General features: G+C 39.0%; 1 protein-coding gene across 3 annotated transcripts in view; it reads right to left on the bottom strand.

Moving 5' to 3' along the window:
• Positions 1 to 20217, bottom strand: part of ACACA (acetyl-CoA carboxylase alpha) — a 236979-nt gene that overhangs the window by 151767 nt on the left and 64995 nt on the right. For all 3 annotated transcript variants that reach the window (XM_060081582.1, XM_060081580.1, XM_060081581.1), the window contains exons 9-15: positions 19138 to 19244; positions 15870 to 15980; positions 10009 to 10218; positions 6243 to 6413; positions 5104 to 5265; positions 4074 to 4237; positions 373 to 523 (exon numbers count right to left, since the gene is read on the bottom strand). In XM_060081582.1, the coding sequence (XP_059937565.1) occupies positions 373 to 523; positions 4074 to 4237; positions 5104 to 5265; positions 6243 to 6413; positions 10009 to 10218; positions 15870 to 15980; positions 19138 to 19244 (1076 nt within the window). The remainder of the gene's footprint in view (positions 1 to 372; positions 524 to 4073; positions 4238 to 5103; positions 5266 to 6242; positions 6414 to 10008; positions 10219 to 15869; positions 15981 to 19137; positions 19245 to 20217) is intronic.

The following is a 20217-nucleotide window of genomic DNA, read 5'->3' as shown; positions in this document are numbered from 1 at the left end:
AACAAAGGGTAACTTCTGTTGATTAAAATGAGGCCCCTCTCGAGAATCAGTGCTTGGTAGATAGATGTAAAAGTTGGTAACTGAACCAGACTTAACATCAAGTGAAGAAAGAGAAAGTATTTCAATCCCTGCGTGCCTCTCTTCAAATATACCCTTGGAAGTAATACTACAACCTATAAAGTGACTGTGTAACACAGGCACAAGAACTCTTACAGTGCTGAAATAACACTGACTCCTAGATTGTTCCACATAGACCAAGAACAATTCAGATTAGAATCAAATAAATTTTATCTAGCGGCATGGACTGATCACACCACAAGCCTATAAAAACCCAATCCCAGAAGCTGTTTGGGTAAGTGGAGAAATACACACCTGTACTTTTTCTGCTATCAGTCTGTCCAGCCAGCCAGTGTCAATTCTATTCATCTGAAAGCTTTCAGTCTCCAACAATTTGATCAGGTATTCGACTGTAGTTCGAAAGTCGCCCCGGATAGATAGTTCCTTCAAAGCCACCACCATGTTTCTGGGAGAAGGATAGAAGCAGATCTGTTTCAGCAACAAATGTTTTAGTGTTTTTCAATCATTTTCAAGAATTGTTTCATTCCTTTAGAGTTTCAGGAGGCGGGGGAGAGAGACAGACAGTTCCAAGAACAAATGAGGGTGCAGATATATATGTGCTCATTCCAGATAGAATTTTCAAGAAGTCAGCAAACTTACGAGTCTGACTAATATTACCATAAGAGCATCGGCAGATCACATACATTTCATTATACGGAACACAGAACAAATTATCTGCAAACCACCCAGTTTTCACTGTTCCCATCATTCCATTCATTTATTGCTGGCTAACGAGAATTAGGGCATAATTCTCTCCTCCTTACACCTTTTTTATTTAGGTAAAGTTTACATTTAATAAAATATACTTAAGTATACTGTTCAGTGAATTTTTACAAACACTAATACCTTAACTTAAAGGTTTCCATACAATGGAGGTAACTGGCTGGGGAAAGTCAGGTATTATCCTGACACTGAATGTAAGAGTGGTGTTTTTTTTAAGCTGCATTTTAGCCATCTGTGGAATGACTTGCTCATTACTTTGATTACTTTCCAATTAAGTGTTAAATGATCTAACTTTAACAAAATTTCAAATACCATGGGGTTTTTCCCTGTATATTTCTGCCCAGTGTTATGCTGAACAGGGCAGGTCCCTACTTCAACAAATATTTATTATGCATCTCACAGACTGAAGACACATACTAGACTCGTAAGGGACAGAGAATGTGGAGACAATAGTCACTTAAAAAATATATGACATAATATCATAAATACCAATAGAGAGATATAAGCAAAGTGTGGAGCGGTTCTAAGAGGGGAGAAAATCCACCTCCCTATGGTTTCATAAAGAATGTGAGATCCGACATAGAAAACAAACTTATGGTTACCATAAGGGGAAAGGGAGGGGGGAGGGATAAATTAGGAACATAAGATTAAGTGATACAAACTACTATACATAAAATAGATAAGCAACATGTTTTTACTGAATAGCATGGGGAACTATATTCAATATCTTATAATTACCTATAATGGAAAATAATCTGAAAAACACACACATATATAACGGAATCACTTTGCTGTACACCTGAACTAATACAATATTGTAAATCAACTATTCTTCAATTAAAAAAAAGAAAAAGAAAGTGGGATCTGAAATGGGATAAAAGTTAAGCTGGGATTATGACTGTGACAGAAATATTCTTCCAAGTAGTCCAGGAGTTCTCAGCCTAGAACATTATTCTGTTTCCCACCTCTACCCTCCTCTCTATGCCCTATCACAGCCTGGCTTATTCCTATACATATTTCAGATATCAATCTAGATGTCACTTCCTTTTGCGAAACCTTCCCTGACCCTTTCTGGACTGAGTTAGCTGACTCAGCTCTACGCTCCTGTAACACCCTTATGTAATCCCACTATCAGAGATAGCACTTCCTACATTGTGTTCAATTGCTTATTTGCCTCTCTTACTCTGGATCATAAAGTTCCATGAGGGCACAGACCCTATCTTGATCCTCATTATATTGTCAGAGCCATTAGATATTCAGTAAATATTTGTTGAATGGAGTGAATGAATGGATGGACAGAGGGAGTAGCAAGAACAAAGGGAAAAAGGAAATAAATTAGGGGTTGTGTTCAGGGAATGTTATGATTGAAGCAGAGGGTATGAGGACAGGAATGAGGGGCAAGTCCATTCATTCAACAAACATCTACTGAATGCTTACTATGTTCAGGGGACACAGCAGCCACAAGACAGACACAGTCTTGTTCTCATGGTATTTAGATTACCGTCTGCGGGAAATATGGGTTGGGGCTATTCTGGAGAAGAATATGAACACCAAGCAGAAGAATATAGACCTAATATAATGAAGAAAGAAGAAAGAAACTCTGAGCTGAAGAATGAACTTTAGCATGGTGTTAAGAAGCAAGTTTAGGGACTTCCCTGGCTGTCTAGTGGTTAAGACTCTGCGATTCCACTACAGGGGGGTGTGGGTTCAATCCCTGGTCAGGGAACTAAGATCCCGCGTGTCACAAAGCGCAGCCAAAAAAAAGGGCAAGCTTATTGTAGAGACCATAATTTTCATATGCTAAACATTAACCTGGTAGCTTTACACTGTAGAGAAATGTACAGAGCAGGTCAGGAAGTAAGGAGCAAGGCTTTTGGAGCAGGTCATAAGACATGTCCTGTAGAGAATGCTCAGTGGTGTGCCAATCAGGACCGGAAACCTAAATACCAATAGCGGCCACTCTGGGGATGTAAATGAGTGAGGCAGACTGGATGGGAGCTGTGTGAACTAGAGAGTTCATGTTCCTTCTAAAAGAAGCAGTCACACAAAGCTTCAGTTAACTTTTGCCAAGTGGAATATAAAACCAACCATCATCCCATTTTTTTAAGAGAAGACAGAAATCCATGTATTTATTTCAACCTCCCAATTTTTAAATATTGGTGATTTAAAAAAACTAACACTCTACAAGACAATCAAAACACATCTGTGGCTGTGACTAGTCGGAAAGCCACCAATTTGCAAGCTCTAGTGTAAACCTTCTTCACTTTGGCAAAGCAGGATAGGACTGTGAAAGAAAAAAAAAAGGCAACTTTTATACCAGATGGTTTTTCTGGTAGCATTGCTTTAATTCTGAAAACTCCACTTATAGCTTTGAATAAGTGGGAAGAGTTGTAGAGGACAAAATAGAGAAAAACTGAGATTTCCCAACTTCTAAAAACATTATTAAAAACCAACATTATTAATAAATACTTACTGATTACACAATCTATGTGTGCAGTTTAAAGGTCAAAGGAATAGTATTAAATGCTTGGTTCAAGTAAACAGACAATTAAAAAATAGAACTAGATCAATTTTGGATAGATCTTCTAAAATATCTAACCTGTCAAAATTACCTCCCAGAGCCCTACTTTTCAGGCAAGCAAAACTGCTATTAAATATTTAATGTTTACACTCAATAGAATATTAACTAATACTTATACCAGTTATATTATACGCTATGTGTATATTTCATAGCTCACTGAGGTCTCTCATATAAGCAATGTGGACAGTCCCCTTATGCCCTTTTCATGTAATAAGCAGTTTCATTTTATTATTTTAAATGGCTACGGGACATTTACAGCTATACCTTTATTTTGATGACAAATAACAGGTCTTATCTCTGACATATGTCAAGTTCTTGGACAAGAATCTACCTCCACCCCCAAATAACAACACCATTTCTATAGAAAAATATGATATCTTTAAAGAAATCAATTTTATAAGTTTATTAAAAACATTGAAAGCAAAAATACTTGAAAAGGCTCAGGGCAACAGACAGAAAAACATTTGCCAAACACTGAATAAATTTAACACAACATGAATGTAAGTACAGTCAAAGATATATTTCTTCAAGGTTATTCATATTAGTACTTTTATAGCAATACATGATTCCCATTCCCATGCTCACACCTTCATTGAAGATTAGCACAAGTTTATTTATTCTCTGAAATGCAATCAAATGCTATTATACTCACGAAATTGCTTCCTCTCGGTTTTCTCCCCAGGAAAAGCAGTGACCGAACTGAGAATCAGCAAATTCATGAAGTCCCCCTGCAGCAGCAACACTGAAATAGCCCCAAACGTTCTTATTGCTGCGGAAATTCAGTTCCTGAACTGTTCCTGAGCTGGGCTTAAAACCCTGTTAGAAGATTCACAGATGTAGAGAACAAACAAGTGGTTAACAAGAGGGAGAGGGAAGGAAGGAAAGGAAATATAGGGGTAGAGGATTAAGAAGTACAAACCAGTATATATAAAATAAACAAACTACAGGTGTATTGTACAGCACAGGGACTATAGTCAGTACTTTATAATAACTTAAAATGGAGTATACTGAATCACTATGTTGTACACCTGAAAATAATGTAATATTGTAAATTAACTACATGCAATAAATTTTTTTTTTTCTTTTTTGGGCGTACACAGGCCTCTCACTGCTGTGGCCTCTCCCATTGCGGAGCACAGGCTCCGGACGTGCAGGCTCAGTGGCCATGGCTCACGGGCCCAGCCGCTCCGCGGCATGTGGGATCCTCCCAGACCGGGGCACGAACCCACGTCCCCTGCATCTGCAGGCGGACTCTCAACCACTGCGCCACCAGGGAAGCCCGCAATAAAATTTTAAAATCAAAAACAAAACAAAACAGAACCTTGTTAGAGAATGAAGAATATGAGATGATATTATATTTTCAAGGAAGAGAACGTTCATATACTCATTGTTCAGGTTCTGTGTAATCACACACACACAGAAGCAGAAATGATACACAAAAATCATAAAGGCTTGCGAGCCAATGTCCAGTGCTACGGACCCACTGAGGACTTTACAGTGACTAAATAGGTCTAAATGACCAATGGAACAGTGATTACTTATTTGTCTGCTCTGATGAAGCCTCTATGAATTTCCTTCTCCAGAGGAAGTCCCAAGATATTTCAGATATGCCCTCAGATAGCATCTTAATATTAAAGTTCACAGGGAAAAAAAAAGTGTAAACCTTTTAAGTAATGGGTTACCTCATCTGGATTTTCACTAGTGATCCGAGCAGCAATAACATGGCCCCTTGGGCAAGGAACATGAGCAGAATTTTCAAAATCAATGGGAGCATCACCCCAGGGAGATACCCCATACATCATACGGATATCCTTGATTCTGTACAAAGGGATCCCCATGGCAATCTGAAAGGTAATAAAACACACATCACTCATTTTTCACAGTTACTTGCCTTAAAATGTGGAAGCTATCAGATTTCTCATTTCAGTAGCCACCACCTAAAACACCCTATTTTTATAGCCTGCATCCTACATCATTGAAGAGGTGACTCTAAGTTACTTGAAACAAAACACACGTCAGTTGTTAAATACTCCCCACTCCTTAAAAAGTCCCCAAATCCCTCATGCAGTAGACATGAGCTTCCCTCTAAGTGTCATTTCCCCATCAAGGGATCAGAATGAAAATATCCAAGGGAAGAGTCAGTGTCTGTGGCTCTCCACGTTCAGACAGCTAAAAAGGTCCTAACTATGTCATAATGAGTTCATAATTATCGCCACAAACCACTGGAGAAAGTATATAAATCTTTATTTACTGGGTTCCTTAATAGGGACCCCTGGGGACCAGAAGGGGTTCCCAATGTGAGCAAAGAATATGTTATTTACAAATAATATCAAACTTCATCATGAACTATTACTCTGCTTCCCATAACATTTGTTTCCTGGGCTGAATGGAGAAAATAATACCGACAGCCAGCACTTTAAACATTATAAAAATAAATGTGTGCTGCCACACTCTTGCCATGAATAACCTCAGCCACCACTCTAAGGTGGAACTGCTTCAACTTAGAACACTAGGAGAAAGGAGGAGAGGACAATGACGATGTCTGTAAGGTTTCCTATAATTTCAACAACTGAGTAAAGCGTATTATTGGTGAAGTTTCTTTCTGATATAGGACATTTTATATCAGATGTGTCTGGCTCAAAAATAATAATATTCCTAGACTTGTACCGTATCAGGAAAACCAACCCACACATCCCAAGCCATAGAGTGCAAGAGATGAGACGTCTTCTCTTATCAGACGCTGCTTGAACCAGTTTTGCAGGCATCTCTGACATTCCAAACTTCTGTAAGCAACTCTCTGATCAAGAGCAGGGTGACTCACCTGGAGCTGTGCCGCAGGGAGGTTGACATCAGCCACCATCTCTGTACAAGGGTGCTCCACCTGTAGCCGAGGGTTCAGTTCCAGAAAGTAGAAGCTGCCATCCTGGCTGTAGAGGTATTCCACAGTCCCAGCACTCACATAACCAACCATTTTGGCAAGTTTCACCGCACACTCAAAGAAGAAAGATAAGGCAACATAAGTATGTCACCTTATCCAGCTGATGGGCTACTACTTATCTATAGCTTCTCCCTCTCAAAGAGCCAGTGTTTATAAAGGCTTTTAGCCATGTGAGAGTGAATTTCACCCTCTCTGATTATTACACAAGATTCCTGCACAGGGAAGACAAACTCAGCTCAAAGGTGGGTGAAGACAGTGGTTTTCACTTAGGGTCATAGGCAACCCCACGCTGTTAGGCATAAGCACACACAAGCAAAATAAAACACCATGGGAGATTCTGCATTGTACCCTTGTTCCTAGGATTTCTAGTATTCTTCCCAGAATATGAGAAATTCTTCCTAGAAACATGGCTGTCCAGCTAGAGACTAGATTTTCTACCCTCTCTTAAAGCAAGTGACTAAGTTTTAACCAGTGCAACGTCAGCATTGGTGAGTGATATGCATAATCCCTAAATCATGTTTTGAAAAGGAATTGCTTGTCCTCTATTCCTGGCTTTTCCCCTTCTATGGACTAGAACATGGTCATGACAGTGCAAGCCCGTTTCACCATGCAGATGAGAACATACTAAGAATGACAAAACAAAACAGAAAAGAACCTGAATCCCAAGATGGTCTCATGGAGCAGAATGGTCCCACTGGTCCTGGAGAGATCACCTCAGATTATGATTGGAAGGAAAAATAAACTTCTATTCTATTGCATGGTTGTATTTTTTTGGATCTCTTTATTACAATAGCTTAACCTGTACCCTAATCAATACAGAAACTATTAAATTCAGGTAGGATGCTGATATTTAAAAAAATTAAAGCATGTGATGCTGACTTAACAACAGGGTAGCAGCTCTCAAGGAAACAGATACTGCAGACCGGAGAACTGGTGGCCTCCTTGTTAGGCATAAGAAAACATTTGGGAAACTGTCTCCTACAATAACTTGGAATGCGGACAAAACACCAACTAAGCCCTAAGAAAAGTGGTTAGAAAAAGTCAGAATGTGAAAAAAAACAAATGCCTTTGTATCCCCAAACCAGAAGATTAGATTCTCACCCTGAAGCAACCCAGTGCCAAAGATCAAGTCAAGGGGGCTGCTTTAGTATCAGCTGGCCCCAAGGTAGTCAGTACTGAATTGAGGAGAGGAAGAGGGCTGAACACAGAAGGAAGTAAATAAAGAGGAAAAGTTACTATGTCCAGAAATCTTGAGTGTGGTTTCTCCTACCTGAAGCTGAATAGAAGCAAAGAGTCCAGAAACTTACTAAGTTTTGAAGGAATTGTATTTCTAAACAAACCACAAATCTGGCTTTCAAAACCCATGATTGATAATCACAGTCATCTTTGTGGCCCCAACCCTGCACCAGCAGGAAGTGAGTGGTGAAAGCTCTGCCAAAGAAAGCATGGTCTCCAAAGCTCAGTCATAGAGGACCGTGAACAAGGAAGAACTTCCCAGAGAAAAAGGCCTCAATGGTGCCTTGAGGGATGACGGGCAAAGAATTTACTTCCAGAGAGCAGAACCAGGGGCAGCCCGAGGGCTAATTGAGGTATTACTCCACCACATGACAGGAAATCACCACGATTCCTACCTAGAAGAATTTGATAACTGCTATGGATCGGTGATTATTGCCTATTTTTCATTCTTTTTTCCAAATGGGAGTTATCCCGTTCCTACGCCACCACTGTATATGGCGAAAGGAGGAATCACAAGTAACTTGTATTCTAGGTCACTGGCCTATACAAAGCCACATGTACATATAACAGAGAGGACTGTACATTACCTAGAGAGTTGGACTTTGGGCTGAATATAGTAACTAGGTGGGACTTTGGGCTGTCTTCTTTGGGGAAAGGCTAAGAATGTTCCAAGAGTGACAAAAAGGGTGTGAAAGGATAATGGGTAGCCAGAGGAGCAGACACAGATTGTTAAATGCCCTCCAGTAATTTTTCATTGCATCATCCATTTAGTAATAGAATCTCCTGAATTTCAGCTGAGCATATGGCCACCCAGCTAGTGACTACAATTCCTAACATCCCTTGCAGCTAGCTGTGATTGTCTAACTGAATTTTGTCCAGTGAAACGTGAACAGAAGTAATATGTGTGACTGCTGGCTCATATTTTTATATGCTTGCCTTCCAAGTCCTCTCTTTCCCCCTCCCACAGGCTACAGTGTGAACATATTCTTGCGAGCTAGCTTTAATCATAAGGTAATGATACCCTAGGACAAGGGTTGGCAAACTTTTTCAGTAAGGGCCAGGTAATAATTATTTTCAGCTCTGTGGGCCATACAGTCTCTGTCACAACTACTCAACTTTGTCACTGCAGTGATAAGGCAGCCATAGATAATACATAAATAAATTAGCATGCCGTGTTCCAATAAAATTTTATTTACAGGGACTCCCCTGGTGGAGCAGTTGTTGAGAATCTGCCTGCCAGTGCTGGGGACATGGGTTCGATCCCTGGTCCAGGAAGATCCCACATGCCGCGGAGTAACTGAGCCCAAGCGCCACAACTACTGAGCCTGTGGTCTAGAGCCTACAAGCCACAACTACTGAGCCCACGTGCTGCAACTACTGAAGCCCAAGCACCTAGAGCCCATGCTCCACAACAGGAGAGGCCATTGCAATGAGAAGCCCGCGCACAACAACGAAGAGCAGCCCCCACTCGACACAACTAGAGAAAGCCCACGCACAGCAATGAAGACCCAACGCAGCCAAAAGTAAAATAAATAAATAAATAAATGTTTTTAAAAAATTTTTTTATTTACAAAAACAGGTGGCAGGTTGGATTTGGCTGCTAGTTGTAGTTTGCTGACTCCCCTCTTAGTAATAGCAAAGCAGTAAACCGGGGTCCCTGGCACCAGCTCATCTCTGAACTATGATGAGAGAGAGAAATCGAACCTGCACCTTGTTTAAGCCACTGTATTTTGGAGGCCTCTTTACTACAGTAGTTAAAGAATCAATCTTAATACACACACAAACGTAGAAATTAAACTTAAAACACAGATGACCATATATTCAGCTTCTTTGGAATCAGGGAGAAAAAGGATGGAAAACATATCTCCAAAAAGATGAAGATTGAGTCAAGGTTCCAGAAAAGACCATGTTCAGACTCCTAAACTACAACTATTTCCAAGGGACCCTGTAAAACTGCTGAGAGATTATTTTCCATACAAAAATATAGACTATGTAAAGTTTAAAGATACTTAGAGGAACTTTTAAGAGACAATGGACTTAAACAAATTCATCTGAAGCCTAAAGGATAATCAATCTAGAAAATGCAACTACCTGCTTATCATGAGCTTGTTAAAGAACCAGACAATAAGATTAAAAAATCCCAAAACATTTCTCTTCATTATCCCTACTCAAAATAGTACAGATTTTTTGTCTAAAGCGTTAACTAACTTAGAGTTTGAAGTGTTCACTGGTATCTCTACTAGAGGGAGAATAGCAGAATTTTTATTTTATTTTTCCTCTAGGAAAAGGATATAATCTTATCAGTTATCCAGAACCACCTCTTGAAATTCCACTATTCTCAGATTGGCATATGAATTAAATGAGTAGTAGTTCTGTGTAAGAAAACAAAAATTAGAGCTTTTCATATACATACCTGTTCCATATGCTCAAATACTGCTGGAGTAGCAATAGCAGCAGGTGCCTCTTCAATAATCTTCTGATGCCTGCGCTGTACAGAGCAATCACGACCAAACAAAGAGATAGCGTTGCCATACTGATCTGCTAAGATCTGCACCTCCAGATGACGAGATTGTTTGGCTAGTCTCATCACAAAGATAGGAGATCCAGGGACTTCAGCTTGAACCTATATTAGAAAAGGAAATAGAACAAATTCTTAAGTGGTAAGCACTTTTTCTATCTTGATAAGCTCCTTCCATTTCAACAGGCAGATGCCTAGAAGTGTCAGGGACCATGTTAATCATTAGAAATACAAAAATAAAATATAGTTCATGCTCTCATCCTTCTTAAAGATACTGCATTCTTAGTTATATAACCAATATTAACTGATAAATACAAAAATGTATGAACATCCAGTGTGTTACAAGGGCAAAGAACCAATATTTTGAAAACACACACACACAAATTCCACAAAAGGGCAAAATACTGCCATCAATTCCAAACAACCAAATGTACAACTTGTTCTAGACCAGATACTTTCCTGGTTCACATTACATTATATACAGTATTGTTGTAGTCAAAGGACTTTCATCTTCAGTTTTGAAGCACACTGTCACTAGATACAGAACTCTACACTAGCAATTATTTTCTTTCAGCACTTTAAAGATACCGCAATGATTTCTGGTTTCCACTGTTTCTACTGAGATGTCAGCTATCAATCTTACTGTTACTCCTTTGAAAGTAATCTTTTTCTCCCGGCTGCTTTAGGATTTTCTCTTTTCTCTGTCTTTTTAGGGGAGTGGAGTGGCAGATTTACTCTGATAAACTTAGATGTGGTTTTCTCTGTACTTCTCCTTGCAGGGCTCATAGTGTTTTTTGAATCTGTGCTTAGTATCTTTTCAGGAAATTCTTAGCCATTAGTTCAGAAAAATTCTTAGCCATTGTCTCTTCAAATATTGCTTCTGCTCCATGATTTCTTCAAACATTGCTTCTGCTCCATTTTCTCTCTCTTCTCCTCTGAGACTCAAAGTACACGTTAGATCATTTCACTGTCTTTTATGCCCTGTATCGCTTATGCTTTGTTTTGCTATATAACAAGTTACCTCAAAACTCAGTGGCTTGCTTAGGACACCAACCATTTTATTTGCTCATGATGCTGTGCTCATCTGGGCAGTTCTTCTGGTCTTGCTATAGTCATTCATGTGCATATCATCATCTGGTGGCTCGAGTGGGGCTGAATGGCCTCATTCAAATGTCTGCTGACTTGTGCTGACTGTTGGCCAGTAGGTCTACAGAGCCTTGACTGGAACAGCTCATCTCTATTGCATGTGGCCTCCATCCTCCAGTAGGCTAGACCAGGCTTCTTCAGTGCAGTGTTCCAAGAAGAGGGTGAGGGCAGAAGCTGCAAGGCTTCATAAACACTAGCCTCTAGAACTTACACAATACCACTTTGGCCACATTCTAATGGTCTAAGCAAGCCACAAGGCCAGCTAAGACTCAAGGGGTGGGAAAAGAGATGCCACCTCTTAATGAGAGGAAAGGCAAAGTCACATTGCAAAGGGATATACATTCAAGAACAGGAGAGGTTATTGCGGCCATCGCTGCAAACAATCTACTATGGTCCGCCCTCTGGCCACAATAATTCACATACCTCCCACATGCAAAACAGACTCACCCCCTCCCAAGACCCCCAAAGTCATCCAATCATGGCATCAGGCTTGAGGTCCATTTTCTCATAAGTCATGTCCACAAGCAAAAGAGACTCCTTGGTTGCAGCTCCTCAGGTGCTCTTGATCCAAAGATCTGGGAACTAAAAAGACAAGTTATCTGCCCCCAACACCCCCAACATTTAATGATGAGATGGAGAGAGAATAACTGTAAAAGATACTCCTATTCAAAGAAGAAAGGACAGGAAGTACATAGCAGTCACTGGTCCACAATAATTCTGAAATCCAGACAGGCAGATGTTGTGAGGTTCCCTTACTCCAGGGACACGGAATTTTTTTTGTTGTTTGCTTTGTTTTTTACTACAGTCTTGTTCTGCTCCCTGTGAGTGGTCTCCTAATCCATGGGTCCCCTCTGCTCTTAGCTGCCCTCTGGGCTCCTGGCTCCACAATCTGAAAAATCTTTTTATTATTAGAAATTACTAATGTTTACAGCTGAACAACTTTTCCAGTCTGCTTCCTATTCATAGAAAATCGAAGTCCCAGAGGCCTCTTTGAAGTCTGAACTGTCTCTGTCCCTTTAGTCCCTTTGGTGCATTTATCAACAGAAGTCTCTCAAAAACTTTGTGGTTTTCCTATGAATCATATTGGAAATTCACTACTTGCGCCAAAACCATATCCATAACTTTTCTGCACAGACCTCTCTGTACCTCAGGTTTGTCAGGCTGCTGTGGGACAACATCTTTAAAATTCTTAGAAGCTCTTTTTTTCTAGCTGAGAGAGTAATCTACCAGGTACTGTCTTAAATATTTCTGAGGTCTTAAAGGATCTCCCAGGCACTCTTGATTTGGTCTTTACTCTGAAGTCATTTTTTACTTTGAAAAATTTTTTGCCAGCTGGAGAGATTGGGAATGAGAAACAGTTCTATTTTCAAACTCAACAAGTTTGAAACACCTTCTTTAGTTCATCCCTCTTTATGGTTCCTTAGCAAAAGCAACCAAAAGCATTCAACAGATACTGTTAACACTTTATCTAACAAGATCTCCTTAACTAGGTCTACAAGTTCACTAAACACAGTCTCTACTTTCCAAGTTATCTCAGGTAATTGTTCCATCATTACAGAACATGGGTTACCTTTTCCCTCACTGCCTTTCCATCCTGCACTAAAAGTTTGTTCACCATTCTTCCAGCCTTCATTAACAACCTCCTTACCATTTTTCCAGCCTCCACCTATGAGCCAGTCTCAAAGCCAATGCCACATATTTTACTTTTTTGTTAGGGCAGTATTACACCTTTAGGTATCAATTTCTGGGTCAGTTATCCATTGATGCCTAACAAACCACCAAAAATTTAGTGAGTTAGGAGGCTGACCATTTTTTTTTTAATTTGCTTACAGCAATTTGAGCTGGGCTCAGTTGGGCAGTTCTTCTGCTGATCTTGGCTTGGAGCCACTCATGTAGTTAGTCATCTGGCAACTTGACTGGGGTTGGATGGTCTAACGTGGCCTCACTTACATGTCTCAAAGGTGCTGGTGACTGTCAGGTTTAGGAAGCCTCTGTTGGGATAACTCATCTCTGCTTTGTGTGGCCTCTCTTTTCCAGAAGGCTAAACTGGGCTTTTCACAAGGCAAGTCTAAGGCTCATTCCAAAAGGGCAAGGGCAGAAACTACAAGACCACTTGCAGTTTAGGCTTTGGAACTTGTACACCATTTCTACCACATTCTATTGGTCAACCCAAGTCACAAGGACAACCAAAATTCAAAGGGTGGGGAAAAAAAGACTCTTATTTCTTGATGGGAAGAAGGCAAAATCATACTATAAAAAGGTGTATATATAGGGTCTAGGGATGGGAGGAGTTAACATGGTCATCTTTGCAAATACTCTCTCACATGCTCTTTTCTGTATTTTTCATCCTTTTTGTCTCTTCATGCTTCAGACTGAATCTTCTTCTGACCTATCATCCAGTCACTAATTCTCTCTTCAACTGCATCTAATATGCCATTAAACTCCTCTATTGACTTAATTTTAGTTATTGCATTTTCAGTTCTAGAATTTTCATTTGCTTCTTCTTTATAGTTTCCAGTTGTCTGCCAAAGTTCTCAATCTTATCTTTAATTTCCTTGAATACATTAAATATAGTTACTTTAAAGTCCTTGTCTGATGGATCCATCATCTAAACCCTCTGTGAGTCTGTTTCTATTGGTTTTTATTTTTCTTGATTTTCAATCACATAATTTGATATGCTTGCTTATTTTTTTAATTTATTTTATTGAAGTATAGTTGATTTACAATGTTGTGATGCCTGCTTATTTTTAATTGGCTGCTTGAAACTGCATTTGAAAAATTAATAGAAATAATTTGAGGTTCTGGATGTTATCTTTCTCTAGAGAGAATTTATATGTGCTTCCTGTTGGTGGTTAGGGATGCTAGCAACCCTAGAACATCATGCTAGAATCAAGAGTTAAGCATTTTGAAGCTGAGATTTAGTCCCTTTGAGAACTGGTCTATTTCTAGTTCATTCTTACTCCTTCAAGATCCCAACCTAAAATGTGGGAGGTTTCCCAGGGAACCCTCCTCAGCAAACCCTACAGTCTAAGTTTTGTCCTTTTAGTCTTATAAGACTGTTGAAAAATCTAATCAGCTTTTGAACTGCTTCTTCTCAAACTAAAGGATGTCTCTAGGGAAAAAATGGCCTCAAACATGAGACCTCTCTGGGTTTCATTCTTCTCCTATATCTTAGCCCCCAAATTCTTCATTGTCTTGAAAGATCTCTAGTGCCTTAAAACAGATTTTTTTTTTTTTAATTTGGCCACCTTTTCTAGTTTGCTCTCAGTGGGAGGACTGATTTGAGTTACTTAGTTAATCATTATTGGTACTTAAGGACTTTTACGTAAAACTTCCTAATCTTAGTATTCTAGATATTTCAACTACTTGATTCCACAGTAATAAGTAATTTTGAATTATCTAAAGGAGTTAACATTTTAAAAAATTAACATGAGGCACTGACCTGCTTATGAAATTAGAATTATTACAGAAGGAATATAAAGTAAATGACAGGTAATATTCAAATACTGACACTCAAAATAGGATAATGCAGCAAAACAATACCTTTATCACTTTCTTTGTCTAGTATATCAAATCATGGAAGACCCAGTTCACAGAGTTTTTCTCTTTAGCTCATGACAATGAAGCAAGAAGTTTGGTGCTGAATGGTTTAAAAAAAAAAAAAAAAAACGGGGCAAATAATACGTGGCTAGGGGTACTAGTAAAAGATGGTACAAAGTAAAAGATGCTGGGAAAAATAAGCAAAAGTGGGAAGCTAGGAAAGTGAAAAGGCCAGAAGGTGTCCCAATTTTCCTTTTTCTGCCTCTTCTTTTTCTGGGTATTGGTAGGAGAAAAAAAGAAGTGAGTCAAGTATGTAAGGGTAACTCTGAGGGCAGGAAAAAGAGACTCCTGTCTTCGGATTCTTTCTCTAAGATTCTGAAAAGAAATCATTTCTTTGGCCTCCACAACCAACTTGTAGTATGGCAACATCCTTGGCTGCAAGTCAGAGGATTAGGCAGAGAGAGATCCTAGGTTTAGCTTTCCTGAGCCACCCTTCATTCTCATAGAGCATGGGCCTGCCACAGGGTCCCTGTGCCAGGGTGTGGTGGCCATGCAGTACAGGCCACGGTATTATAGACTGCTGGGCCAGAACACATGACAGAAACTCAGGAGTCTGCAGCCAATTTGAACTGAAGTGAGGTGAAGTCAATCAAAGAGCTTGAGTGAGGCCAGACCAAGAGCATCCAGATCAGGAATTAACCGTGTCACATACATTGTCTAAAGTGCCAGCAGAAGAGGGGCACAAAAATGTAGAAAGGTACTGACTCTTGCTTGTTACTATCAGTTCCTATGAGCCACACAAACCATATGCAGAAGAGCTATCTGAGAAACTAAGCAATTTTATATAAGACAGAATAACTCTACTGCTTGAATTACCTAAATGAATAAAACCTTAAATTGAAATGGACATTTTATTAATTCTTTTCCCCTGCTAATAAGCAGGTAGAGGCTAGAAAGAAAGACAAGATTAGCTGTAGACAAAAAAATCTAAATATTTTCTGGACGTCCAAATTACATGCATCTCTGACACACGTGTTAGTTCCAATAAATAACGACAGCTTGTACTCTACCTGTCTGAAGAGGTTAGGGAAGTCATCTGCATTGTTGACTTTTCTGATTCCCTTTCCTCCTCCTCCTTCTGAGGCCTTGATCATTACTGGATATCCAACTTCCTCCGCTGCCTTCAAGAAGAAAGAAAAATGGAAGTGAGAATGGTATTAGTAGGGAAGGAAAAAACTGGCATTTTCTCCCTTTAAAAATGCTGTCATTTGGTAGGTCTATATATAGCAAAATAGAAAGATCCTGAAGATATACTATTAGGTGGGAAAAAAAAGTACCTGAATAATATTTGTACTATTGGGTTGAACAAGAAGAAATTGCATTTTTTTGGTAGGTAAAAAAATGGTTGAACATTGGCAATTTTGTATGGTTCAATCTAAGATAATCCCATATAGGTCAAAAACAAAGTAAAACTATATGTATAATTATGTATGCATTCACACACTTACATATGTAAGTATAAAAAAACAAGTCTAGAAAATCCACCAACAGTGATTTATAAAAGGAAGATGAGTAGATATAAACTTTCACTTTTTACTGTATATATTTCTGTATTATTAGAATTTCTCAAAAGATGCAGGAATTTGTTTATTACCCATAATTTTTATTTTATTTTATTTTATTTTCAAGTTACCAGAGTATAGACTTTCTGTCTTTATTCCATAATTTTTATTTTAAAAAAAGACAAAAAGACATACACAGTTCACTTATTATAAGCTGATGGCCTCAGCATAGCTTCTGACCCTCCGACAACATATAAGACTCAACAAATCAGGAATCTCCCATATCCAGAAATTTTTCTCACTCAACTTTTTGATAAAGATAAAAATAACAAGATACCAAAATATTAATGAAAGTAGTCAGAAAACTAATTTTCAACACATGCTCTAAATGTGCTTTTCACATTTACAGTATTTTATAATGATCAGGTGATGACCCCAAAACTTTTTGAATATTTCATTATATATCTATTAAGTAAGGAGCCAGTTAAATCAAGATATACCTATTTACTAGACTACTATGCAATTATTAAAGGAATGAGGTAGCCTTTACATGCAATGATATGGAAGATGTCCATATTATAGTTAAGGCAAAAAGTAAATTGGGGAAAAGTTAACCAAAAGTTTAAAATAACTGAGTCATTCCTTTGTCAAAACATTCCAGTCTTTCACGGTTTACATTGTAACAATATCTAAAAAACGTGTCACCAGAAAAAGACCATTTCACATTTTAATTTTTGTCAGTAGATTAGGCATGAAAATCCTTCACTCACAGTCCCATCTCTTCTAAACTCTCTTAACTATTCACTTCTATGCTTATACACAAAATTAGCATGATGAACTCCATCACTGGGTGATAAATGAAGAAACAGCCACAGTTGTGAGAAAGACTTTAAAAAAAAGTGGGGGGGAGCTTCCCTGGTGGCACAGTGGTTAAGAATCTGTCTGCCAATACAGGGGACACAGGTTCGAGCCCTGGTCTGGGAAGATCCCACATGCCACAGAGCAACTCAGCCCGTGCACCGCAACTACTGAGCCTGCACTCTAGAGCCTGCGAGCCACAACTACTGAGCCCGCGTGCCACAACTACTGAAGCCCATGCACCTAGAGCCCCGGCTCCGCAACAAGAGAAGATACCGTAATGAGAAGCCCATGCACCACAACAAAGAGTGGACCCTGCTCGCTACAGCTAGAGAAAGCCCGTGCACAGCAACGAAGACCAAACGCAGCCAAAAAAAATAATACATAAAATAAATAAATTTTTAAAAACACTATAAAAAAAATAGGGTAGCCCACATGATATAAGAAAAAGGCAGGCCTTTTAAAAATATATAAAAGCTCTAGGCACAGGTCATCCATTTAAAATATTTTAGAAGAATTTTAATGCCACGAGGAAAATGCTTATGTATAGGTAGAAAAAAACCTAGGATTACAAAAACAATGTATATAGTAAGACCCTAATTTTACAATTATCATAATAATTATAGTTATGGGAATCTACTAATAAAGATTATCATTACATGAATCTATGAATCAAAAAAGGCTGGAAGAAAATATATGAATATGTTAACAAGGCTTATCTTTGGATGGTGGGCTTATGGGTTTTATCATCTTTTCTCACTTTCCAAATTTTCTACCAGAAAATTTTATGTTTATAACCAGGAAAAAAAGGAATTTTAACTGATAAGCAAAATAGCTAATTCCCTACAAAGGGCTTCTACTCTTTTGCAAATTATATCAAATAGAACATAGCATTAGCAATTCAATTAGAAATATTAATTCTTCTTATTAAGGAGATTACAGGATGCTTAACTTGAAATGCAAACAACAGAGCAAAATCAGTTGAGCATTCAGTGTTCCTCCTGAATTTATAACATACAAGTCAAACAAGAGTAGTGTGTTTTTCTAAAATATAGCCTCTTTCATTGTCTCCTTGGAGGCATAGCTGACACTTCCAACTAATTAAAAAGTGAAAGGGGAACAAACTGGAGAGAACTATGAAGAAAGAAAAAGGAATGTTAGAGAGCCGACCTCCTTTTGCTTGGGTTCATGTTTCTACGTGGACAGACAATAATTAGAGTAATAGTTTCAGCCTCTATCAGCTCCCTCCCTCACTCCTCCCCAAGGGAAAAAAGAATGAATTCTGTGATTGGTCAGTTCGGCAGGAGAAACTGAGCATGTATAGCTCAGCCTTTCCCCCTTTGGGATCAGCCCACTACACAGAACATATGCTCTTTGCCAGCTCTCAGTCATACGATAAACTGAATGGCAAAAGCTCTGTCTCTGTGGTTATTCACACCACCACTAACCAGTGAGCGAGCCTGCTTAACTGACATTCAGTTTACGAATCTGATTGTTGCTACACACTTAAACCATTTTCACCATCATCTCTATTCATAATAAAGCTGACATTTGGATCCCTCTCTGCCTGGCTTCTTGGTTCTGAACTCTCAAGTAGGGCAAAAAGTGTTGTTTGCCCCCAACTCCCCCGGCATGCACACAAATACTAACAGGTGGTAGAGAATAGAATCAGAACTTCCTTAAAGCTCTGATTTAACCACCTAAGAAATGTTCTGTCCAGGTGAACGGCTTGCTTCAAAACAAATTTAAATTATTTTTGTGAAACGTAGGTCACTTCCTCATTCTATAAACTATACCTCCTGGTCTTACAACCCTAATGCCATCATGGGTGTATATCATGAACCAGGTTCCAAATCCCTGTATTTGGGACTGTAAGTGGTCCGCTGAAAAACATCACTCCCTAGAGTTAGTAACTTACGTTCAGCCCGTCATCCACATCCTTCACACAACCTTTTTCATATAGTTCCTGAGGAACATTTAAGATACGTTTTGAAAAATCATTTTCGTGCCAGTCCACACAAAGACCTGCAATAGATAACAGTGACTTAAAAGCAGCTACAAAAGCTTCTGTTCTTGTCAATTTTCTGCTTATACCTTCTTTACTTCCCCCCACTGTTTTTTTGGCATTGCCACACGGCTTGCAGGATCTTAAGTTTCCCAACCAGAGATTAAACGCAGGCCCATGGCAGTGAACGTGCCGAATCCTAACCACTGGACCACCAGTACCTTCTTTAAAATGCTTTCATATTTATCCAATATTGAGGGTAGATGGGAGAAAGAAGGATACCATAAAACCCTGATCAGTCCTTGGAGTTAGCAGGATTTATCTATAGCAACAGCTGGCCACTTGGGTTCTGTTGCTGGAAAAAGCCAAGAGAGCTAACAAGCAGCAATTTTAAAAAATGCAAGGATATACAAGACAAAACAAACAAACAAAAAAGCACGTCAGACTTCTCACATAAACTCAGCTGGCAAAATACCTTCGATGTGTGTGTTCAGGGCTGCTCCAGGGCCAGAGGTCTGAGAAATAATTCAATCTTTATGAGCTCTTGGAAATGGAAATGGCGGTTTTATTGGCCTCAGCAGAGTCATGATTCCATACTCCCTGAATGTCCCTGTACTCAGCCACAAAGGGAATGGTATAGCCTCTCCACTCAAACAGGAACAAATTCAACGTTTTATTTTAAACTGTTTGACCCAGCCGGTCTGGAGAGGATATTGCAATCCCCCTGGAGAGCCAGAGTAACAAGAGTCCACATCTGTTCTGACTCAAGACAATGGTAGTTCCTATTCGGAAGAGGTTTTAGTGTATGTTTGCTCTCTGTGCTTCAGTACCAAAAAAACAGAAGTTCATATTGTTATCAGCTATAATAAATCACAACGCACTCTCCAAGGGATTCATCAAGAATAAATCATTTTTACAAAAAATTCATCCTTCTGCGTGCCTAAAAGAAAGGTTGATTATTGACCTCATTTTTCTGCACCAAGGGCAAATGAG

This window comes from Mesoplodon densirostris, chromosome 18 (genome assembly GCF_025265405.1).
Source record: "Mesoplodon densirostris isolate mMesDen1 chromosome 18, mMesDen1 primary haplotype, whole genome shotgun sequence".
Classification (NCBI taxonomy): domain Eukaryota; kingdom Metazoa; phylum Chordata; class Mammalia; order Artiodactyla; family Ziphiidae; genus Mesoplodon; species Mesoplodon densirostris.
Note: the sequence above shows the minus strand (reverse complement) of the source record. Positions and strands in the feature narration are given on the sequence as shown.